Source organism: Neopelma chrysocephalum, unplaced genomic scaffold (genome assembly GCF_003984885.1).
Source record: "Neopelma chrysocephalum unplaced genomic scaffold, ASM398488v2 Primary Assembly neopelma1_26, whole genome shotgun sequence".
Taxonomy (NCBI): domain Eukaryota; kingdom Metazoa; phylum Chordata; class Aves; order Passeriformes; family Pipridae; genus Neopelma; species Neopelma chrysocephalum.
In genome coordinates, this window is record NW_020897695.1 from 10,351,979 (window position 1) to 10,377,635 (window position 25,657).

The 25,657-nt window shown below is 40.7% G+C and overlaps 1 protein-coding gene across 1 annotated transcript; it reads right to left on the minus strand.

Annotated features, from left to right (window-relative positions):
• Positions 1 to 3,400: 3,400 nt before the first annotated feature.
• On the minus strand, positions 3,401 to 24,664 carry ENTPD3 (ectonucleoside triphosphate diphosphohydrolase 3). The gene is given in 12 exon segments (XM_027675495.1): positions 3,401 to 5,287; positions 7,861 to 7,998; positions 8,501 to 8,611; positions 8,705 to 8,971; positions 9,406 to 9,636; positions 11,702 to 11,861; positions 12,641 to 12,791; positions 16,105 to 16,222; positions 20,723 to 20,843; positions 23,859 to 23,914; positions 24,343 to 24,554; positions 24,557 to 24,664. Coding segments are annotated over 12 exon segments (1,854 nt in total). The 5' UTR covers positions 24,612 to 24,664; the 3' UTR covers positions 3,401 to 5,053.
• Positions 24,665 to 25,657: the final 993 nt, after the last annotated feature.

Consider the following 25,657-nt stretch of genomic DNA (forward strand, 5'->3'; position numbering starts at 1 on the left):
GGGGATGCCGTGGTGTCCATGCAGGGTGTGTGGGGTGGGTGATGGGGACCAGGGGCTGCCCAGGGTCAGTCCTGCTCTCCTGAATCCAGCAAGCCGCAGTTCCTCACGAGCTCAGAGGGAAGGACAGCCTCAGTGTTGTCCAGTATTTCCTCCAGAATTTCCTTCCTGAGAACATGGATTCTGGAGATAATGAGCCCTGTCCACTCCAGAATCTTGCAGGATCAGTTTTGCAGCCTGCTGGTGGACCACAGGCACAGGAGCAGGTTTGGTGTCCCAGGGGCAGAAGGACACTCAGGAAGGGGAGTGCATTCTGTGCTGTGGCTAGGATGGGGAGCAGCAGCTGATGGCTCTCCAAAGAAAGTTGCCAGAGCACAACCAATGCCCTCTGAGACAATCTGTTAAAAATATGCATTTCTCCAAAAGGCAGAACACTGTAATGGGGGGATAAGCAAAGACTACGCTGAGATTGTGCGTGGGTTTTCGTATCGCCGTGAGGAACCAGCCATGAATTTGAAAGAGCAGCTTGGCAGAACACAAGGCAGTACTCTGGATACAGCAGAACAAACACAAAATGGGCTTGGGAGGGAGAGAGGAGCTGCACATGTTCAGAACAAACTTTTGGAGAGGGCAAAACCAGCATTATAACTCAGCTTAGTGGGTGATGCCACCTGATGGTGAAAAGTAGGTTTAAAGACACACAAACAAACAAAAGGAAAGTTTAATTAACTCTGCCTTATGTGCAGGGCAGTACAAGGACAGGGAGCACTCCTTGTGCAGAAGTCGAGCACCTGAGCTGTGTTGTTAGTGGAGCCACAGTTCCTGCTATGTGTGGCAGAAGGCACTGCACTGACACTGGTGTCACACTGCTGCCAGAAGAATGTGTTTGTTCTCTGTCGGCGAGGAAAGCTCTGAACACTTAATGTAAGGATCCAAAACTTCGTTTATTGAAGATAGAAAGCAACTTAATATACACTGCATAATAGGCTCATACATATTGCAGAGATTAGGCTCTTAATTGGTACTTGACTAATAGGTGATATCATCTCAACTGCCTTCCATTGTTTACGCAGGTGGCTCGTTAAGTGCTTCTGTTTTTCAAATTCCAAGCTCCTGTTTTTCAGCCCAAGTTAGAATACACAAGGTCATTGCTGCTTTCTCATGGCCCTGTTATCTCAGACTTTCTCATGGGCCTAGACAGGCTGCGTTTTGCACTTTAGCAGCTCATCCATAACCTTAGCTATATTCATATGGCCTCGTGTTTCTAATCAATCCTCAATAGTTCTCTTCTTGGAATGCCATGCAAGAGCTCATGAGACAAGGGCAGGACTGCTCTTGTTTTGTTTTTCAGCACCTATTGCCACATTACTCTGCAGTACTACTTAAGAGGAAGGAAGGGAGGTTGCCTAAATTCCTGGTCTTTCTAATGACTTCTGCCATAAAACACTGGCACAGGTACTCAAACATCACCAGGGACTGCACTGATAACTCAGTGAACATGAGGGCTGCATTCGTCCTACATCATATAACTTGCATGCAAAAGCATCTCTGCATCTGTTAAGATCATAAATGACTCAAACAGTCATCATAAAAAAACACCAAACTCGAGCTGTTCCTTAACATCAAACAGTTTAGGACTTAAAGCTTAAAAAACATTTTAAAAAGCATACACTAACCTGTACAAATGTTGCTGAGCAAGTAAACAGATATGGCCTTCCTCTTCCTACATGGAAAAACACTCATAACTGAAGTAGAGGTGAGCACTTCTGGTGATAAATAGTCTTGTCATCCCAGTGAACATTCATTTTTAAATTCAGTTATTACAGGAACAATTTAAGCCATCCAGATTGGGGAATGACTATCAGACTCAGTGTTAATTTTCTGTCCTCTTAGCTGACTTTATCAGCGCTGAATCACGCTTGCTTCTGCCAGGTTTGCATACTGCTGTACAAGAAGTTTTGTCACTTTTCACAAATATCCATATGCATTTCATTTCTTATGTCTTGCTTCTGGCAGATTAATTTCTTGCTGCCTTTCCATAGGTGAGGTTTTGCATATTACATAATCTTATCCCTGTTTCCAGTGCCCAACAGTTATTTTTCTAACCAATCTGTATCTCAATCAACTGTTCTTTGACAACTGGGAATTGCTGCTTCACATGGCAACGAACCTAAAAAAAGTCTTAGAAAGCATTGGTGTCCCTGAGCGAAATGTATGAGTGTGTAAAAGCAGAAGTTGTGTTTAGGGTGTGTATATATATATGTATAAAGTATTAGAAGAGGGGCTTGGTTTTAACCACCAGGATTTCCTTGCTGAGAACATGGATTCTGGAGATAATGAGCCCTGTCCATTCCAGAATCTTGCAGGACTAGTTTTGCAGCTTGCAAATTTCCACCCCCTCCCCTGAAACCATTTCAGAGATTTCCTAACCCTCTATTAAGAAGAGCTTGTCTACCAGAATGAAAATATTGCTATTGGAGAAAAAACAATAAAAATCAAGAAGTACACTTGGCTTAACTTTTCATAATTTATTTTTAATAATCTTCATAAGCAGGCACTAAAGAGTATAAAAAGATAAATAATCTGTGGTCTGTACACATTCCCAAGTACTGTTAAGTTCCCTGTCTCTCCCAGAGACCTGGTCAGTTCTCAATGGCAGGACAATATTACACCTGCTGATCTGGTTCCAACTCACCCATGTGGCAAGAGTTAGCTGTGGTCACTGAGGCCTGCCGGGCTGAAGTTCAACAGTTTCAGCTTTCCCAGCTGAAAATGACAGGAGAGGTAAGATGGAGAAGGTGGGTATCCTGGTGACACCATGAGGGAGATTATACACATAAGGAGAAGAGGGAACTACTATAAAAAGCAAAACAGGAGATTCATGGAGGGAAGGCATTCTTTGAAGAGATACTGGGTCTATCCCAGTATATCTAGAAGTCCAAATGATTTTTGACCAAATTTACTTGTTCTTTAGCTGCCGGCTCTAAATAGACTAACTTCCAAGAGCGTTCCACTTATGTAAAACCACATCTGAATGTCCTTGCCATTCACAAAGCAAAAGTTTTGTAGAGCAAGTAAATATTCCAGAATACCATTTTTTAACAAAAATTTGACAACTGCAGAAAACATTTTAATGCTCTCATCCAAATGTCTGGTTTTTATTTTTACCCTCTAGCTGCAGTTACAAATCCATAATACAAAAGATAAAGCCTTTATCTCATGCCAGCCTCTGTAATGTCCTTGCATTGTGAAGTCAATTTTATACTTTATAAGATGTAACTCTGATGCCACAGAGCACTTCATCATCTTATAATACCTTCTGCCTTATTTTAAATACTGTTACTCCAGTGACTGGACTGACAGGACTTAGCAGTATACCAACAGAGAAGGGACAAAGCCTTCTTCTTTTTTCCATTTAAAAGATATTTAATTCCCTTCAAATCATCTGTCAGCCTATGAAAAAAACCCAAAAGAAAACAAAACCCCAACCCCACAACCAAACGTAAGTAAGAAGGTGATACAGAAACAGAAGACAGAAATTGAAAACATAATTCAGGGGTAAAAAATACTGGCCACTGTTCTCCTATCTCAATCAATATGGAGAATAGATGAAACTGAGATAGAAAACACATTATGTGCACACCCAAACCATTATATGGTTCTGTTCCCCTTGCAGTGTCACAGATCATGTTATGGCAATATTAAAAGGAATTAACAGAAACAGTGTACAAAAGGAAGAGATGGCAGAGAATGTGACAGGAGACTTTCTCAAGGGTTACTTCAGAAGCCAGCTGAAGACCACCAAGGCTTTACAAACGACAGGCAGGTAAAAGGGACGTGACCATGAAGAATTAATCAAGCAGTGAGTAAAACTGTAGTCATATGATTTAGTGGATTTCGTCATCAAGAATGCCTGGGCTTTCCAGGAAGCCAGCTGTTTGATGTATGAAGGCAGCAGCACTTCTAGAAAAGCTCTGAAGTTAATATGTTTGGCAGAACCATCTGCTAGGTGGATCCCAATGCTGCTAGAGGAACACTGAGGCCAGGACAGTGGACAGCCTGACCAAGGCACCACAGCCACGACTGCAGCTTCAGAAACGTGTTCCTAAACCCACTACAGAAAAGGTGTTCTGCTGGCTTGCAGAGTGGCTCCTGTTTGTCTTGGCCTTGAATGAAGGGCTTAACATGTTAATGCTTTGGAAGGTTCCAGATCTGACGCTCTATCCAGACAGTTGAAGTAATACGTACATGACAAATCAGTATGGATTTGTCTGAGACCGACACTATGTGAGGAATACAGGTCAATATTTCAGTATGAGATCATACCAAAAGTATTTCTGTGAAAGTCAGAGAGAAAAGGACACTGAAAATTCCAGTGGCTTCTGGAAGTAACTATGAGACATTTAAATTTAGGTTCATCTACTAAAGCATGAAAGCATTTTGTTCCACCTTCAAAGCAAATCTTATGTACAATAGCAGAGGTATTCTGGTGGTGGGGACCAATCTGTTTGGAACAGCAATAAAAACAATTCTATCACAGTTGTTCTTTTCAATTCTTGTCATTATCCAGTGCTTGTTCCAGTTTCAGAAATTAGATTACTTCAGGGCTTTTAGTGTCAGCACTGCACACAAGGACAGCTACCATGTTACCACCTCCTACAATTTCTGCTGACTTAATTTTATCTTAAACAACTGACACTGTGATAAAATCCATCACCACTTGACTTTACCAGTTAGCACAGAGTTAATGAACAAAAAAATAATACATACCTGGCAGAAAAAGGCTAGTAATCCCTTATAAAGCAAAGTGACACATGGGCCCACCTTTTCTCTGCTGCACACTGGACAAATTAGGTTTACAGAAACAATTGCCAAAATATTTCAAAAGCACTTCAGTTCACCATATCACAGATTCCTTTGTGTCTCTTCTCTATTTATGCTTCTGGTCCTGAAGCCGTTTTTCTTGTCTTTATTTTTGAAAAATGGAGGGCAAAATGAAGTCCTACTTAACTTAATAGCACTATAAAATTTTTGCTTTGCGTTCAGTGAAGTTCATTCATTCTGGGATAAATACATGCTCAACACGAGTGATGTTCTTCCGATTACGTGATACAAAACACAAGTAAACAAGGAAGAGGAGACACAACAGTGCCGTAGCTGTGAGGAAGATGAGGAGCCCAGCAAACAAAGGAGGCTTCAGGGGTAATTGGATCAGCTTGCCTTCTGCTGGAATCATGTTTGTGAGGCTTAACATGTAACCGAGTGACCATGCTATGCTGCTATTACCAACCTGAAATAAAGACAGAAGAGTCCTATTCCCATGGAATTTTCAGTTAAAGAAAAGAGGTTCCAAAAGCTCAACTGCTGATACTGGCAACCGCCTCTTAAATTAGCAAGGAGAAATCTTTAGTGGAATATACAAAGAAGATACAGAACCATTTTAAATTACCCTTTTTTTGTAGTTCCAGAGGATGATAATAAAATTGGTCACTGGGCTAAAGAAGGTACTGGATGGTATAAGGATGTGTGGTATATATACAGACAGCCAATTATGGGATTTTCTGTGCAAGAAACATTCTTTAAACAGACAAACAAAAAAAATCAGCATTACTGTGCCAATTCCTAAAATTAGCACCTCACCTTAGCCACATCCTAGGATATAATTTAGTTAAAGGAAACAAAAAACACCACAAAGAGTCCCGCTAACACAGACAAAGAGGAGGCCAGAGTGAAGTCCCCAAAGCAGGAACTTTTTATGATCTTTTGTTCTATAGTTGGTTTTGTGCCTGCAAATGAACCAACACTAGGCACTTCCATTTAATAAATAAACATAAGTGAAAAACTACTTCAGAACAGGTGAAACAACAGCAAAGGGAGTATGTTTTTATTGGCCCCATGGGCCTCCTGCTTTGCTATCTTTCCCCACTTCTAATTTGAACAACAGAGTTTACCAATTTTCCACTGTCCTTTTCATTAAGTCATCATCCTGCCACTTGATAAGTACAGGATCAAGAGGCAAACATAAAGTGTCCCTTGTCCTCCTCCCACATGCCCAGGCTTCAATAATGGTTAGCCTATTTATATAAAAGACATAAATACATCTGCCTCCTACAAATCAAACCACAACTTAAAAATAAAAACAACCCAACCCTCCTAAAAAACAACTGTTAAATAGAGTCAAAAAAAAAGGGGGATCAGGAAGCATTTAAAGAAAATGTGGTGGAACTCAATAAACAAGGGCTAGCCTGGAGAGCCAGCTACAAGACATGTATTTGGTTTACACTTAACAGAGGTTGTTTTCCTCTTCAAAGGGCTTGCACCACCTTCAAAGCTGTCAGCTACTGGTTGTAGGAGACCATATGGCCTAGAATATTTGGTCCTTTCTGTAGCTGTGTATATCCCAATATCTATTGTTTAACTGATAAAAAGAAAGCTACAGCAACAGGAACACAACACATGAGCAAAGAGGTCAGATGGATCAATGTGGTTTTTCATTGCTGAGTGAGGGGAAAAACTCTCATCATGAAATTTAGAACTTTTACAAATCATCTAGCTCTAGACCTCACCCAAATTCCAGCACTAGGTTAAGGTTCTTTTCATTAGTTGTTTTCACTAATTAAAAGGAAATATATTCCTAGCATAGTCTTAGAGAGACTGTGCTGTAACTCTGGGGTAGCTTAGCTGATCAGCTAATAATAGATCTTATTATTTTAGGAGGGGCAGATCTAATTAAGAGAATGTAGTTTTTCCTTTTGGGGTGTCATGATACCCCTAGTGATAAATCTAGGCAACACAGGTATTCATTTTAAAAAAGCCTTTTGGGGTTTTATTTTGCTCAGTATTCTTACAGTCTTGGCTAAATACTGAAAAATGCTGCTGTGTTTGGCTGCTCCTATCTGCTGGAGCACCCCACCCCCAGTCCAGATGAACATCTCAAAGTAAGATCTATGCTGTTTTCCTGGTAGAACAGCTAAACTTTGGAAGCTTCTCCAGGGCTGCTAATGATTGTCCACCAGCGGTCAAAACAAGGCAAGAAAATCCTACTTGATTCCTTACTGCACAAGTGATAGATATGACTATTCAAAAAACATTGCTTATGAGTTCTCATTCACAGCTTGCCAGTATCTGCTGTAGTAAAGAACAGGCCACATAGATCTACAACCTGTTCTTTTGTTGGTTTTGCATGCAAGCGCTGAAGCATTTCCAAACTATATGGACATTACGAGACAGTCTGAAATAGGGTTTTAGAATAAGTGCAGTAGCAGAGAGGAAAGGAAATGCATCTATCACACAAATATTGCAAGCCTTCTCTCTCTGTCAGTTGAAAGGCAATACCCTATCAAAATGCATTCTTATTTCAGAGAACCAGATTATGGCACAGATGGATGAGCCAGCTGAGGATGAAAACTGTCCTAGTTGCTTCAGCACTACTCACTGACTACAGACCTGCTTTGCCAGCTCCCCCAAGGCTCTGCCAGCAGACAAAAAAGCAGAGCTCTCCTGTCCAGCTCAGCAGGGTTAGCTAAAACTGACCTTGACTGGTGACATGTTTTAGGTACATCACTGCCTAGAGATTTGTTGAAGTACAACAAACTGGGGAAATGTGTTTAAAACACAAGTGTTTGATCTTTGCTTAAAGCTATTTTAAGAATCTAGGTAGCATCTCCAAGTAATGCTGTGACCCCTGGAACCAGACTGAAATTGATGCTGAGGCTTGAAAAGTGGCTTTGTCTTATGCCAAACATTTGACAGTCAATTAGAAAGGCTGTTTATGACCGTTTTATTTTTGTAGGCTGCATTTTCTGTCTCCTTCTAAACTTCTTTGCATTAAAATAACAGTAAGAGAAAATGTATATTACTCACCTGCTTTTGAAAATGTATCTGTGGCCAAGTTTCTGCATTAAAGTTGTAAGCATGTACAAGCAAGTAATAAATGAAATTTGCTGAGAAACAGTAGGATCTAGCATATATTTCTTCAAATTTAGGCAGCATAAACTGGAGCTGAAACCAAAGGTTTTTCAAAAAAACATGTAGATTATGAAAAAAACAAATGCTTTTAGATTTTGTAACTAGAGATTATTTGGATTCCAATTAGAATTTAGTAGCATTTTTTAGAAACCCCAAGTAAAGGTATAGACAACTAGATACAGAGATTCAGAAACCCTCTAAGTCACATGGCTTATGTAGCAAACAATGAAAATAAACATAAAACTGCACATTGAAGATTGAGGATGTTATGGTTTCTAAATTTTGCATGCCATCTCTACAGCATGGTTAAAACTGTGAAATGAAATTTTGAAACCTAGTCCAAGTGATAAGCATGATAGAAATACTACGTGGTTCGAGGCAGAGTGGAAAAACAAATGCTGAGGTTGGTACAGACCTTCTGAAAAGTTCTGAACACTTGTCCAGTCCATGTTATTTTTATATCCCTCTTTTACAGATTTAAAAAGGAAAAGAAAAAACCCCAAAACCCCAAAGAAGAAAAAAATAACCCACTTACCTGTGTCCAGCTCTGTGAACAGAAAAACCACATACTTGAATTGAAGTCATCCAGGGAAAAGTGCCCAGATAAATTCAAAGCATTAATTGTATAGTAGAATCCAGAGAAAGCCTATAAAAAGGGAATAGATGATAGGTTACTTTCAGAACTACAGAAATCAAAAGCAATAAAGCTCAAAAAGAAATGCTGTGTTTGCAAACCTACCACAAAATTCCCTTTAGCTTTTGGCTGATGTATTCCATTAAAAGGACAGTCTTCTCTGCAAGCAGTGGAGTTAAACAACAAAGAAACCATCTCGCGGCACAGACCTGGGTCTCCTGTTCCATGGAAATTCACAGGCTGGTTTGGGTAGTAATTTGCTGGTCTCAGAGATTGTGTACAAAGGCTGCCAGAGAAGTACTTCATCGTTAATGATGTATTATAATTTTGAGGGTAACACGGATTATCCACACTGGAACTGGCATTTGATTTCTGGGGGGAAAAAAAACAAAACCACAAGAAATCCCAAACAATAATGACTACTAAAAAGCAAGAAAGACCTAATTTGACATTAACTAATCCTTTTAAACTGCATATGCATGTATTTTTGTTCACTGTCATGACTAGTCAGTACAACACTGATGATGACTGTAATTCATAGAAACTCCTTTCTCAAAAATTCATTGCCAAGATCAGCAAAACACTTACAGGCCTTTTTGTCAAATGGCATAGAACCCTCACCAATTTTTAACAAATATGAAGATCTTTGTATGAAATCTAAGTGCATTTGTCCGTAACAAAGCGCAACAGAGCTTTTACTGGGGTCTCCAAACGCCACCAAAGGAAAGAGAACACAAGCCTAAGAACTTGCTCAGACAATTACCGAACACCTACAAGAGCAACATAGCAAAGGATCTTAAACTGACCTGGAGCAGCAATGCTAAAAGCCTTTTCTCAGCTTCATCTCTCCCATAGCACTGGTAGCTGTGAGTGTAGACATTGTAGTTGTAACCATACAACTTCACTTGCAAAGTGCTATTGAAGTGCTCCTGAGAGTCCTCTGGGATAAATGAAATTTGAGTAGAAGCTCCTCCAAGATCCAGTGCACCCACAGTCTCTTTTGTGTAAGGATGGATCCATGTTCTCCAAAGATTTCTCTACACGTAAATTTAAAACCAAGACAAATTAGAAATATCGTCTCCTGTCCTCCCTTCAAGCTTTTCTACTCTTTACTTAACTTTTTGAGATTTCCCTGTCTTTGTCCTGCACCCTTTCCAAAAAATTATAGCTCTCTGAGGAAAACATGCAGATGTTTTTACATAAGAGGGATGTACTTTCACAGAGTGAAATGGTCTTGAAAGATGGAAAAAGGAATGCAACATATAGTTTAACTCAACAAGACAGCACAATGATCAAAGCATAGAATGAGCCAGATCAATGTCTATCCTAGAATGTAGGGATTTGAAGTTCAGATACCCATGAGATCTTGAACAAATGTGGATGGAAATAGTATGCAGATTTGCTTGTTTCAAGGCAAGAAGAAATATTAAAGGAATAGAATATTTAGAGATCACACAGAAGAAGAGTGAAAATAAAGTGCAAAACACAGACAAGTCAAATGAAAGCTCCATCAAAGTTAAAAGAATGAGGACCCCTAATCTGCATATTTCCTTCACTGAAACTGCAGTGGCAATAAATCTAACCCATTCATCTGGCATTTTCCCTATTGCCCAAAACATTTCCCAAATTCTGTATTTGATAGTCACAGTGCCAAATATAGACTTAATGTAGTATTACTCCCTGAGCATCATGAGATGAATGTACAGACAAGCAGAGAAAAGAAAGTTGATAGGCTAGCAAATATACTCACAATAAAATTCTACAGTGAAAGATTCCCATAAACAGCCCCTAGCAGAACTCGACTCTTAGCTCATTGTCACAAGAAAGGTGAAATTTTCTCTCTCCTACTAGTGATATTCCACACATAGCTCTTTACTCAACTCTCTAGACTAAACTGGTTTCACAGTTTTTTGCAGTCCATTCAGTAGTCCTTATGAATTTGACATTTGGATTATTAATATTCATGTGGTAGAAGACTGATGCCACCCTGAAGTTCATGATGCCATTTTTGCTGCATGAAATGCACACGAGAAAAACGCTTCCAGAATGTGTGATTCCAGTACTGTTTTTCTTAACTTTGCGAGTCAGCAACACATTCACCATGAGCTATCACTCACAGCACCAACAAGTAATTCCTGCTTATTTAATGGCCATGATCTAATAGGAGCCATTCAACCAGGACAGCTTAACAATAGTCAGCAGTTTGGTTGACATTTCTTTCAGCCTAGTGAGGCAATCTGGCATAAGTGCAGTTAAAGCTAAGGGCAGCACACTCCTGCCAGGAATGCAGATGAGCAGTTGCTGATCAAATTGGTACAGCTTTTACTCTGAATGAAATTATACTGAATATCTGCATATAAAAAGGGATCTTCCAACACATTCGACTACCTCCCAGCTATGAGGCTGCTGCCTGACCCTATTCCAAATTCAAGGACAGCTTAAGTATCTTTATATTGGTATTACTTGGTCTGTACAAGACAGTTGGTATCGCAGCCTACTGCTCCATAGCCTGCAGCTTTTCAGCAGTATTGGAATGAACTCTGTATGAATGATTTCTGGCTCAGCTGAGGCACATTTGGCCACATCAACTTAACCACCTTCAGTGCTTCAAACAGTCTTGTCTGCTTAAGACAAGTAAGCCAACACTTCCAAAGAATTTGAAGACCCCCTAAGCTGCGCACGTCCTTCACCAGTAGGGCTGCAAGGACAACAACCACCCAAGGAAGCCACAGAAAAGCAGAAGAGAACATCTTTAGCTGGCACCACTGTCAAGACAATCAACACCCATCACACTTAACATACCAATACATTTAAGGGCAATCTAACTTTTCATTTCTAGGTAAGGCGTCCAATGTCATTAGGGGAAGAGCTCTTTTTTGTGTATCAACCATTTTACCTTTGCCATATCACATTCCTGTAACAACATAGTCTTTGATTTATGTTTACTTTGTTTTATTACTGACACAAAGGAACTCTGCTAGAAATTTCAGTGCAAAACAGAAATTACAACACTATGATGCTTTAACAAGCATGTCCTCTCAAACTTCTCATTTCTAAGAGAGAAAGAGTGAAAAGAAAAGCATGCATTTTTTTTCCACACACCTCTAAGAAATTGCCCATTAAATAGTTGGCTGTTATCCATCCATACACCCCTTCCTCTGGCCCAGTTATGATTTGCGCACCCCTAAATTCAAAAGGCTGTGCTCTGAAGTAGTTTTGAATGCTTGCAAGGACTTCATTGGCTGCCGATTCATTTTGCAACCTAAGCAATTCACAAAACACGAGACACTGAGCATCTGGAAAGGCAATTTCATGTTTACTGTTCACTGACTAGCAACTGAAGAAAACTCCTGTAATAACCTAGTAAAAAAAAATAGACATTGTTTACCTAAAGGGGAAGTTTCTGATAGGCAACAGTCATGTATCCAGCATTTTTTCAGCAAGCAACTCCCCCATTATGTACAAACTTCACTCTTTATCATAGAAGTTCATGGGTGTTTTGTTTCTTATTTTTAGTTTCTTTATTTTTTAGTGAGCTGAGTGCTTTTATGACACCTGGTAGCTGAAACAGTCCTGGAACCTTTCTTCCCACTATGTTTCACCAGAGAACAAATATAGAGAGACAGTTTGTGCCAGGGCTAAAGCCATGGACGGACCCCAAGACCCACATCACATAACATCCACACTCAGAAAACTCTGCAGTGTCTAGCTTCAATCTGCCTTTGCTGCCCATGCATGCACACAAACATTATCTGTTTACATAACAATGTATTTCAAAGCAGATGTGAAAGAGAAAATTGAACTCTTGCCTTCTCCAAAATAAAGCAAGCATTTCTTTTCAATACAGTGTAACAGAGGATTTTTATGCAGAGCCGCTTTCCCTATCAAAAAAGTTAATTAAATTAAATTGGCTGGATTCCATTTCCTTTTGAGATGGTTAATTTCCAGTGGGTAAAAATGCATCCAGTACATTTTTCACATTCTGTTTTCACAAACTGCTATGCTAGTATGCATACAGAGGAGTTCAAGTTTCTGCCATACCTCAGCAGTCTCATGCCAGCTGTAGCCCCCAGATAAACAGAAGTGTTTTTATGTAGATGAGCTGGTATTCTCTCTTTGACTTTATTCAGACAGTCATCAAAGGGCTTGGCAAGAGCTCCAGGGCTACTCTCATAGCTGGATATACCAGGGCCTAAAAGAGAACAAGTAGATTGATTTCATTTTGCTTTGCCAACTACAAATTAGCCCAATTAGCAAACAGGTGTTAAGAGAAAGAGATTTCACCCTTCCATCCTGGAATTGCAAACAAGGGTGGGATGGCTGAAAACTAGGAGTGCTTATGGAATAAACAATGTACTGACTATCTCAGCTGTGTGAGACAGAGAAGACACTTGCAAACTGCCTGCCTGTATTTCTGTGTGTGTGTACATACACACCTATAGTACCATGAGTAAGATATACAGTATACCCACATAACAACACAATGACAGCAGTGCTATATTCATGAGGAAAATAGATTTACTTGTGGCAGACGCTGTAGAAAATAGCATATCTAATGGATGTAAAATTTCTCTGATCTACTGAAGTATAGAAAATCCCTCCTTCCGCAACCTAAGACAAGGATTTTCTAATCTGGTTTGCCACAACTGTCATGGACACCATGACACCTCTAAAGCTCACTGCTCTCAACTGAAAATAAAATAAAAAAGCTTCTGTAAGGAATTGCTGGTGAAATTTCAAGATGCCTAGAAATGGCTCTTGAATTCATAGAGGTACAAGTCTGCACTGGTGCATGAACTACTAAACAGCTTTACAAACTTCCAAAGTTTTCAAAAATGAACACTGAACAGCTTTCCAAATTTCCAAAGCTTCAAAGAGCAGGAATGAGAGTTACACCATGCTGCATAAGGCATAACTATTTGAACAATTAACATAAAAGTCTTTCCTGCCTTGCTCAATATTCCAAGAACCAGCAGGATTTCAGCTTGTTCAGGCTCAACTTGGGTGTGAATAAAAACATTCCTTACTAAAATTCCCTGGCTGAGAAAGTTGCGCTGAGAGAAATTCAGGCATTCCCATGAAGCCATTGCCTCACAGAGAACAACTCTATCTGAACTCCATGTACTTCTCTTGTCACAGCAATCTCTTGCACAACCTGATCCCAAGCTAAGCAAAAGGTGGCTCTTACTGAGTTAAAATGAAAAACCATTTATGTTTAGTCATATTGCATTGATAAAAACAGAGAAAAAAATTGCAAGACTTCACAGATTCCACACTCCACAACTCCCTTTTTGACACTATGAACTTAAACATTATCATGCAATCATTAGACATTCACAGCCCTGGTTTTGGAGTAAGACTTGCTAAAAGTCTTAAGTCTAGCACAAACAGGCCTGAAGCTGGATTAAAAGCTGTTAACAGAGGAAAACAGAGCAGCAAGTGCTGTTTTAGATCCTCAGCAGCTGCTGTGGCCTCACACTCCCTTGGTAGCAGCAACTTCCACCTTCCAGTGTTCAGACAGAGCAGGTCATAAGGCAGTGACCATTTTGTTCTGGACTTCCTGCTTTACCCATGCTTAGAGCCTTATTAGGACAGATCAACTGCACTATATAGAACAGGTTTTGATATGGGGTTGGTTCTTACACACAGGGGTAGAGGTACCTAATAAAGGCAGAAATGAAATCACAAAACCACCACAGAACTTACAGACTAGTTGATCATTTGACCTTCAAAGTTCAGTAGGTATAAAAAAGTCTGCTTCTCAGTATGCCCACAACCATCCCCCAGTTTAAGGCTCCGGTTAGGTCACTAAAGAAACCCTGACAGCTGTGTTCACCACTGTCACCCACAGATTAGCTGGGGACCTCTCTCATGAACCCTCTGCCTCTTCCAGTGCAGAGTTATCCAACACTAAAAGAGTAAACCCTGGTGATTTTGTACACTGGAAGATGAGGAGCACTTTGGTTGACCATGGTTAAAGCCATGGACCTAAACAGTTCACAGCAATTTGGACTCCTCCATTTTGCAATTTTTTGTATTCCCCTGAGGCAGAACAAAACCTAAACCAATTAAAACAAATTCACAAAGCACTCCTGTGTCATTTTTCATGAAAAATAAAAATGCAGTTTCTCTGTTCATTTTTCTCACACCAGAACTCCTAAATGCAACATTTCTAAAGAGACAAGGCATGAGCTAGCAGAATGTACCCCTCACCATTCCAGCAGTCTGTAAGGACACATCATCAGAGACACAACAGTGCATTACTTCTGTTCCTGTTACACTTGCTTTCCTTTCCTTGCTCAAAACCCACTAAGAATGTCCACACATATATTTAATGGTGAAGATGGAAATGTTGGTGCTGTTAAGAAACCATTGCCTTCTACTCCTAGTTACTCATGGGCCTCTGTGGCTACATCTCCAGCATCTATTTCCAGACACAAAGAGGAATGCAAGATTTTGTGAGAACATGACTGAGACAGAAGGAAAAAATTCTCTCGGAATGCCACAGTTATTATCAGAGATCAAAAAAACTGCATTGAGACTCCTAAGATGCCCCACTGTCTCCTCTTACCTAACTTGCAAACCCAAATCAGTACACTAAACTAAGTCAGTGTCTTAAGAGGATAACCTAAAGCTCATTTAACTGAAAGTAGCATAATTTACAATGTTTGGCTTCCTGCAGAAATCCCTTATGGATTAGCTACTATTTAATAAGGGATTTCTGGCCATCTGTCTTCACAAAATGTGTGGAATTTTCGTATCTTTGAAAGCTTACTCAAATGTCACTGAAGTTGACTAAGAGTTTCAAAAGCTGTTATGAAGGAACCCACAACAAGCCATTAGAACTTATACTTAACCATACTGGAGTGTGAGCAAAAGTCAGCCTAGCCTGTCTGCAAGGAATCAACTCAAAACCTCAGATAAAAGACAAGGCAGGGAGCCAGTGGTACCTGTGGGACACCACCTAGCAGCGCACAGCTACAGGTCTTCCTGAGCCGAAAGCCAGACCTACATAATTGATACAACTCTCCTGTCACAAACTGTTCTGCCAATTTAACTATTTTATTTGATAACTCTAATTAGATACTTCCTAGTTCTGTAATACGGAGAAACTTAATTAATGACTAACATCTAACAAGGGCTAGATCCCCATTCTTCTCAAACACTTTTTATTCCAAGCTATTTTAAAATATATCTTTTACTGTTATTTTAAAGAAACACAAGGACTAAACATTTATGGGTCTGGATTCTCTGTAGGCTGAATTCTGTCTGCGCTGCTCATGCACTGCAATGAAGTAAATCAAGTTTAGCCATAATTTCCTCTCTCTGTTACAACGATTAGAGCATCCTGCTGTATCAGTAGGAAAAGAACTAATGCTGACAGATATAGACATAGTCTTAACAGTTCTCACTCCCCAGCACTGAAAAGGGAACACAGGGGAAAACGAAAAAAAAACAGTATAAGTGAGGCTAGAAAAACATGAGGAACTTCCATTTGAGCTCACCTTTCACATTGCACTTGAAGGTCTGGGTTACTACTCCTGTGTCATTTTCTTTTTCTGCTGGCCATTCATAGACATAGACTGTAGTTCGAGAGGATCCAGCATCAAGGACTATTCCATACTGGAGAGAAAAAAAATAAGACATTAGATGAAGAAACAAACAGTGACAGCTTAAATGCCCATATGCAGCTGTACTTCACTGCACCACCAAACACTTTAGAAAATGCATGCACAGTGTATTATTTACAAGACAGATTAATTATAGTGTTAGGTGCTTAGGCGTGAATCCAACAGCCAAGCACAGAATGAATCTGGCTGTAAACCAAAGAACACACTCCATATCTTCAATAATTAATTCAGCAGGGATGGAGAATGCCCATCTCCTTTCAGCATCAGGTTCAAAATCCACATTGACACAGAAATATCTTACACTGTGTTAGAAGCTGATTTTGCAGCAAGTTCATTTCCCATTATCCCACTCCATTCTCTGGAACACTGAAGGGTTTGATATCTAAGCACAGGCTTTAGATTCAAGGATGCACAAGGGATTCATAAAGCTACAAGCAAAGAGGTAAAGTACACAACAGTCGAAGTAAGAATGATGTAACAAGCCTGCTTTTTTCTAATTGCCCCATAAACCTCTCCCTTTGAGTGGTTTAGGCAGTCCACCTTAGAGACTGCCTCTGAGAACAGGCTGTGCTAGAATGTGAGTCAACAAAGAGTAGAGAATCAATATTACACTGTGATTATTTACGAAATAAACCAGAAAGAGTTAAATTACTTGCCCCAGGTCTGTTGGACTCTTTGTGGGATTAAAGCACAGGTTTCTTCATCCCATCCCACTGCTCACCTGACCAGTCTTTCCCCCTTTCCCATATTTTATGGAAGCAGAAAACTGTAGCAGCTGGGAAGGCAATCTCATGAAGGGAAGAAAACTGAAATTTTGCTTAACCTCTTTATGATCCTTGATAGTATGTTAAGCTGCCCCTCTCTTCCAAAGTCATCTAACTGGTAGGAGTCACACAGTGCAAAGTTCATTTCTCTGTTAACCTTTTTTCTTTTAAAACAGACAGATGCCCAGGAGCCTGACAATACTGAAAAATGAGACCCTCCGTCTGGCTGGAAAGCAGTAACAGCCCTGTAGTAGGCTGATAAATTTCATCCCACTGTCTCCCTCAGGAGCCTCAAGTCTGACCAAGAAATATCACTGCTTTAGGTGGCAAACCATTCAGCTTCCACACCTGATTAGTTCCCAGCTTCTACTGTAATCCTACAAACTCCAGGCCCCCAAACAATACCAGCAATACCAGTCTAGTCTGTTTCATAGAGCACTGTAAGGCAATGAAAATTTCATTTATGTTTATGCAGACGATATTTACCTTGATTCACTAAAAGATGAAAGGCTCCACAGATACTATCAAACCACTACATGATCAGGTTCTGTTTCAGTAACTACTTTATCAAAAGATAATTTGAGTGTATTCCCCCTCCTTGGAAGAGAGATGAGCACTCTGAGGTACATAACACAGTAATGGTCAATCTGCTCAAGGGCTATTAATTAAATCTAGTCTCTGTTAGCTCAAAGTGCCACCCGTAAGCTTTTAACTTAGCTACTTTTAGAGCTAACTGTCATGCCCAGGTAGGGCTGGAAGATAATGGAATGGAATAGATTAGTCAGACAAAACAGAGAGATGACGTTAACCCAGAAAAGTTTAATTGTTCTGTTTTCTAGTCCAGTAGAAGGAAGAAAAGAGAAAGAGGGAGGGGAAAGTGACCTTAAGGAAAATGCTTATTTATGGAGTTTACTGTTGCCTCATGTACCTCCAACACAGAGGTGACCATGCTGCCTAAAGCATGAAGTAAATGCACCATTTTGCCTCTTGGGTTTGGCAGAACACTGTGACTACTCTACACACTTAACAGAAGCTAAACAAAAAGCAAGGTAACAATAAACCAGACTTTGTGTCTCTAAAGGTGCACTCATACATCTCTCTTTTTTTTTTTTTGGCTGCAGCTGGGCTGACTAAAGACACAATTACCTGTTCCCCTGTCTACTGTTTGTCTTTCCCTTCTAAGAGGGTACTCCTGCTTGCAGAGCTACCAGTGTGAGTAACAACTACCTACACTGTTTCTGGGGCAGTTTCATGCTATTCACTCAACCAGTCTGGTTGTGGCCCAAACATACAAGGGATATTCATATGAATGGCTTTGCAAGGTAGATGCTGAAGAGCAGTAATCCCAATACAGAAGCAACAACAACGCCCAGGATTAATCACCTCTTCAGCCTGAACACCATACCCATAGGAGGATGTAGAGATGCACAAAGCCTTAAAGCAGGCACAATTATGATGGCTCACCTGCCTTCCAATCCCTTTGAAAACTGCCAAGAGAAGCTAACAAGCTAAACCAATTACAGGAAAGATGGAGGCCACAGAAGTGGATTTATACTAGAAGTGTACTTCAATTCAGCTACATAGGCTTTAACAATTTTTAATCAAGTATAACACCCACAAACAAGGCAAAACACTTCCTAAGAGCCAAAAGAGACGTGAAAAATTTAGATGTAGAAATTTAGGTGTAAAGTGCCTGGAGAGGCAATTTAAAGAAAAATATGGTAATAAAGGTGTGAGGGTTTTTTTTTCATCAGGACTCACAAAACATCAGTAGACAATTTTTTTTACCAGTACAAAGGCTCATTACACTCTGAGCTAGCTTCATTTACAATTCCAGTCTTCTCCACAAACTATGTCACTAAGGATGTCTGTACTCTCTTCATCACTCTTCTGACTTCATGGTGTGTGTCAGTGAGCCATGAGTTCTTTCAGTGCCCCAGCCTCATGCACCTGGTCAGACCCTTCCTTCACAAATCATTGGCTCAATTTTCAGATAACCCAAGCACCAAGGAACCAAAATATTTAATTTTGCAACACCACTTTAAAACATCAGCATAGCAGGTAATTTGTGCCATAATGGACACTCTCAACGTACATCCTGGGAAAGAGCTCATATGCCACAGATAACACAGAGAGTTACCAACAGAAGAACAAGGCCATTTACAAAGAGTAAGCCTGTTTACATCGTGTTGTTGCTGTATTTAATTATAATCAACCATTAATGTCAGGACACTCCTATTTCCAGGCTCCATCATATCAACCAGGTACTGGAGGGTTTCACACATACAAAGGTCCTCCCTCTGCTCCTGAAGAACTATTTCTGTGAGTGTTAATCATCCACTGAGGACTACGCAGCGTCTCAAGAATCAAACACAGGGTTCTCTGTATCCTCTGCATTAGCAGGCTTAGAGCCCAAAACAAAATTCAAAGCCAAGGCACACCTGGTAGAGGAACCACCAGTCTTCCTCTAGAGCCAGCCATAAAGCTGTTGTGATACAGTAAGCAGACCCCTACTCCTAAACCAGTTCCAGCTAGTCAACGTGGTTCCAATGTTTCTTCAAAGAGTAATGTAAGCAGTTTTATCCTTCTGGATGTGAAACTGAGTTAATGACAAACACAAGAGGTGTGTAGGCTGTCTTTTAGATTGTGGCTTCAGCCTTGTCCTGGCTTCAGTTGGGATGCACATTAGTCCAGTCTTGCCTTGCACAAAAATTGATGGGATGTAAGGCTGCTGCAAGCAGCAGTTTGGGGTACAACAGAACATATACTTGAGGCACTGTGTCCCCATGCAAGATCCCAGCACACACACCCTGCCACATCACACAAACACATAAAATGGGTATCAGAATAGAGTTTTATCCCACTGTCTGACTCACACACCACCAAATGATTCAGACAAAGCCAAAGGTGTTCATAATCCCATGAAGTGTAATGAGGCATTAGCCTATCGCTATCAGTATGTGAACTACCCAGTCAAATATACATGCAGATGGAAAGGTAGAAAGGACTTCAAAGAAGAATCTGACAAGAGGATCGTGGGAAAAAACAGAACTCAAAACGCCAGACTGCATAGCTTCTCTGTAAGGGTAATTTCTACAGTTTTGTCCTCAGTTGTATACATCTCTCATTGAAGAATCTGTGCACGAGTTCCAGGAGCAAGGAAAGCCTGAACTTCAGAGTATTTCAGTTTGTCTTTTCCGTTTGATCTGCCGCCCTTCATGAAGCTACTTTGCTTCTTTTAATATCCAGCAGGTCCCAACATGTGGCAAATCACGAAATGCACACTTAAAACCAAATGCTTTTGGTACACAGGAGCAGTTTGCAAAGACGTCAGCATAAACTTCCCAACTGTGCTTTGGGACAGAATTTAAACTCTGGGTATTGCCCACTTCAAAATTATTTAAAATTATTTAAAAATTACTTCCAGGCTCTGGCAAAAATAAAAAAAAGGCATGAGATGTTTTCCTCATTTGGTCTTTCAGTCTTGGAGAAGACATTGTGTGATAGGCATCACAGAGAGGGAATCAAGTTCCTCCTTTGCCACCGACTCTTGACCAATTCTCCTTTTCTCTCAGCTTCAGTTTTCCCATGACAAAAATGTGTTTAAACATTAATTTATGGTAGTAAGCTCATTTGAATGAAGCCATAAAAATTAGTTTAGAAAGGCACATTAAATTAAATATCAGTTCAAAACATTGTTCTCCTTCCTAAGGTATTCTAAGACTTACCTTAAGCCCTGGGGAGAGGATCTGTTGCTGATTTATCTGAATCACTGCAATAGCAATGACAAGAACTATGCTTAGAAAAAGCAACACTTGGGCAACAACACTTGGGGTTCTGGTGAGCATCCTGCAACAACAAAAAAGGGAAAAAACACTTAAGGAATGTGAATGGATGCAGTGATTCTGTCTTAAAGCCTGAAGCCTTGAATCAGTTGAGACTCATAAAATCTCATTACATCAAATAGATTATACTACATGAAAATTCTGTCTTCTCCTCACGAACTGCCTGGTGTTTTGCAACCACTAACTTCTTATTGTCTAGAAGGGCAGTGTCCATACTGTCATGCTAATGATGCCAGATTTCACCCTCAGTCTGCTCATTTTCCACAGTGCCTACATGTAGATGCACGCTCACCATCTCCCACGCCTCAGGAAATGCAAGCAGTGGGCAGGCAGGCTGGGGCTAGTGCACACTCAACGATCACATGTGATCCTACAACATAGACACAACCACAGCCATGTAGACACAACGATGCAGGCTGCTGAGTGCAGCTGGTGTTTCTGCCAGAGATGCAAAGTCAGTGTCTATAAGAAATACACGCTGCTTCAGCAAAAAAGAAATACAGGTTTTAAGAACATTAAAGTAGGTATCTGTCTACTAACTGCTCATGAAAAATGTGTGCATATTAATGTGGAACCTATTATTATCACTCTGCACTACATAAAAAACACAGTTTAACTCAAAGACTTTGTGATGAAAAGTTGCTAAATCTAAGTAAATCTAGCACAGTCATGTTGGACAAACCTAAAGGTGACATAAAACATGCATACTAATGAAAGGGTATTTATATGTTCGTATCCTCTAGAAAAGTTTCCTAGAATTCAAATGTGGTTTAGGTTTCCTATCATTTTTGTTCATCCTTTAATTTTCTGTGTCCCTGACCAGACAGCTCTTAACCTCAAGAAGCCATTCAGTACCTCCAAATACTGGCAATCCACATACCAAAAATCCTTATGCTCCACAGAGGTTGAGGAGGAAAGAGGCAGCTGGTGGGAGATGGCAACCGTAGCAGTGTCAGAGGAAAACAAAGAGAACTTTCCTGCTTTTCTCATTTCAGGAAACATTTGTTTTGGCATAGAAATATCAACTTAACCTGGCATGATCTATCCTGACTCCCAACTCCTAATTCTTCCATACTGACAGTAGAATATACCAGTGGCTGCTCAGCAAATCCAGGAATCGCCAATGCCAACCTGTCCTGAGGACTGGAGCTTAAAGGTGGTCTACAGTCCAAGGCCAGAGCACATTGGATGAGCCCCACTGTACCTGCAACACATGGTCTTCTCCTTAGCTCCAACCAGAGCCAGAGGGAGAAGGTGGAAAAAATGCTTCCTCACACAGTTTCCATTTTATAAACCCCATGGGTTTTTCAGCCTGGGTACCCATGGTCCAACATGTATGTTCACATTCAAAAAAGAATGAAATTTTTTTTGTTCATGGACTAGCTTCACAGTGAGCTTTGCCTACTTCTACTTTTCTTCCTATTTCTCGCTATTTCTATTGTGAAAACTAACTCAGATTGGCTTTTGGAAGCTCTTCATTTCAGTCTGACACAACTCACTTCCAAACCATCATTTTTACACTCATTAACTCCCTTTTCTAAATCCATATGGGCTCCTTGTTAACTGCCTATCTAGCCTTCCAGTACTTTCTTTCTTGGCTTGGTAATACCTTTATTATCTTAATCATCAGTCAGTTTTAAGAAAAAATTACCAGCCACATTGGTGATTCATTTAATTCTGTTCATTGTTTTACTATCCTGAGGCATTCAAACATCATGTTCACGATGCATAAATGGTAGAATGATATCTTTCTTTTACTATTAGAAAATATGTGAACACCTACACTGTAACCTGCAGATGATGTCAGGGCATAGTAATTAGAAGTATTTATACAGATCAATTCATTTTTGAAGAGAGACAGCAGATTTTTAACTACATTTAACTACATTTATGAATAACCATCTGGATAAAATACTTTAGGGGGAGAAAAAGTCTTTTTCTTTAGCTTTCAATTGTACAAGGATATATCCATAATTGTAAAGTGACTGAAAGAGAACTATGCTTGCAATCTAATATATATCAGTCACTCCAGGATCAAAGCACTGTTGTTCAGTGCTGGAAAAAAAAAAGTCATCATCAAAGAAAAAACACTCAGGGCAAATGACTCTTTGAAAAACTAAAGCATTACTAAAAAGGAAAGCAGTAATAACTGTTAGACTATTAACACTAAACTCATGACTGCTTAAATATTTTCTGCTGCATCTGTTTGTAAAGACCAAACAGAAATCTTGGTTTGTTGAATTTCTCATGTGCTTCCCTGGTACTGGGATTTGTCTTCATCACACGATTTCTCTTTTCAAAAATGATAGGAAGCATATAAGGTAAGGGCAGATCCCTTAAAACATTCCTCATGCAATCTTGTCCCATTGGCAATCAAGACAATCTCATCAGAGATAATTTGTAAATTGTGAATCTGTGTATCAAAAGGACACCTACAGTCCCCGCCCATGTGAAGTCATCACACAGTTGACACCTTTGCTATCTTGCCACATAACTGGATCATAAGCACAGGGCTGTGTTTACTTTCAGCTACACTCATCTAAGATTCACATACATACCAAGCAATACAGTCATACTTGCCCATTCAAGAAATTCCACAGAGATACCAGACAGGAGTTCATTCACTCCACATATTAAACAGAGTTGTAAGGTAAGGAACTCTTGCTATCATTGCGCACTTGTTGGCAAAAAGCAAATTAAAAGACGTTAATGGAGTATCAAAAAGCAGTTGCATTCCATTATTAAAACAAAATCCTCCTGAAGCAAGAAACAGCATAAATACATATTTTCCATACCCATTTAAGTATGCTGGGCCACACAGGAGCACATTAGAAGGATCACTTACCTGCAAACAAAAGGAATTCCCGCCTGGAAAGGAAAATGGACTCAACTTCTTCATGCCACCAACATTTTAATTAAGTTAAATGCACACTTGTAAAAATGACTGTGCATATTATATGCTAAAATTCCCTTTCCCAAGTTACTTGAAACATCAAGCCCATTTACTTTATGTACACACCTGTTTGTTAGTAGGGTGGGTATGCAAGCACCATATGTATCTTTCTTCACACCTGATGGATACAAACACGTTACCATTTCAGATGAGGTCGACTGGTGAACGTTTCAAGTGCTAGCAAAAAAAAACCCCAAAAACAACAACCGAACAAACCCAAAACACCACAGCATTTTAAACCCCACGATGAAAACCTTCGAGGAGGTTTCACACGCCTATCTTCGGAGGAGAAATTAAGTAAAAATAAGCACATGGACCCAAAATTGCGGGTGGAGCTTGCCCTCAGGTCACTGCAGTCCCGGGTGTGAAACCTTCACACGACGATTATGAATTGCGAGAATACCCCAAGTTATCCCCCAAAAAACCGGCGGAGAGACACAGCGACGCCCCCGCCTCGACGGCCGGAGTGGCAGGCGCCCACCCCCTCACCTCAGCCCGGTCCCCGATCCGGGGATCGCCCGGCCCCCCGCCCCCCGCCGCATCCCAACCTACCTCCGTAAGCCGCGGCTTCCCCGCTCCGTGCCGGGATGAGGAGTGACGGGAGCGGGGCGGTGGCCGCTGTGAGTGCCTCTCTCCCCGGGGTTGGGGGGGACTGTGGAGAGTCACTGGGTGGTTGCCCGCCCTCTGCTCCTGTATTTTCAAATAGATTAAAAACAAACAAACGAAAAGAAAAAAAAAACAACTCGGAGGTTAAAAAAAAATAAAATCTGGCTGAACTGACTGAAGCGGAGGGAGGAGATCTGCGGCGGGCGGACGCATCCGAGGCGTCCCCGCACCGGGAGATGTGGCGGGGAGCGGGGGCGCGCGGCTGTGCTCGGAGGGATGCGCTGGGGGAGTGGGGCTGGGAGGGGGCCCGGGGTGCCGTACTTCCCAACCAGCCCGGCTCACGCACGGCCCTGCTTCCCTCCCTTCTCCTCCATCGGCTGCTCCCTGCTTTCCGGAAACGCCGATTAGGATTTGGCGGCAGCTGGTGCGGCTGGGTGTTGCTGGCCTTCCCTAAGTCACATTTCTCAGTTCCCTCCCAAAGCGAGGACAGAAAGGGTTTTATCTAGAGGTGACACTGGGGGTCAAAGAATCCCTGCCTCTTCTAAAATGAACAGGTGCTTTCTCAAGAGGTCTTTTCTCAGCCCCCAGAAATTAGTAGCCTGCCACTCTCAGGGCTACCTGAGAGTTCGAGTGTACTGGCACTACTTATTTTCTAGTTTTGCTGGAGTTCTTGCCAAACCGAGGCTGTTCAGTGGAGCTAGCACATGTCCAGAAACATACGTAAAAGAAGTGTCACAGATCCTGCCCTGTCCAACCTGTGTGATCAGCTGCAGCCAAGGATCATCCTACAGCCTGCAGGATGGGTTTACCAGGGACACGAGCTCTGGAATCATAGTGAGATACTTCAACTGCTTTGCCACCATTTGCTCATTGTTCTAGAATTCAGATTCACATAATGTAAAAACCCTTTGATTCCTTTTCTCATAATGACCTTGATGAATCTTAATGAACAGTATCTTTGGTTTTTGAATAAAGAAAGAAGAATAAGAAACCAGCTGCAGCCTTGTGAACCATCTGTAAGCATCCTTTCATAATCTACTCATTTTGGGGGTGGAGGGTTGTCATTTTGGGGGTTGTCATCATTTTGATGACAACACATTATTAAAAGCTGGTTTAATGATGATTTTGGGGAATCAGCCCAGCTATTTCTAGCACGTGAAGACAAAGCCTTCCATCCCTCCTGATTCGCTGTCTGTTGAATGTAAATTCTTTTTTTTTCTGTATCATTTGCATTCCTGAGTTCCATTCTATTTCTTCTC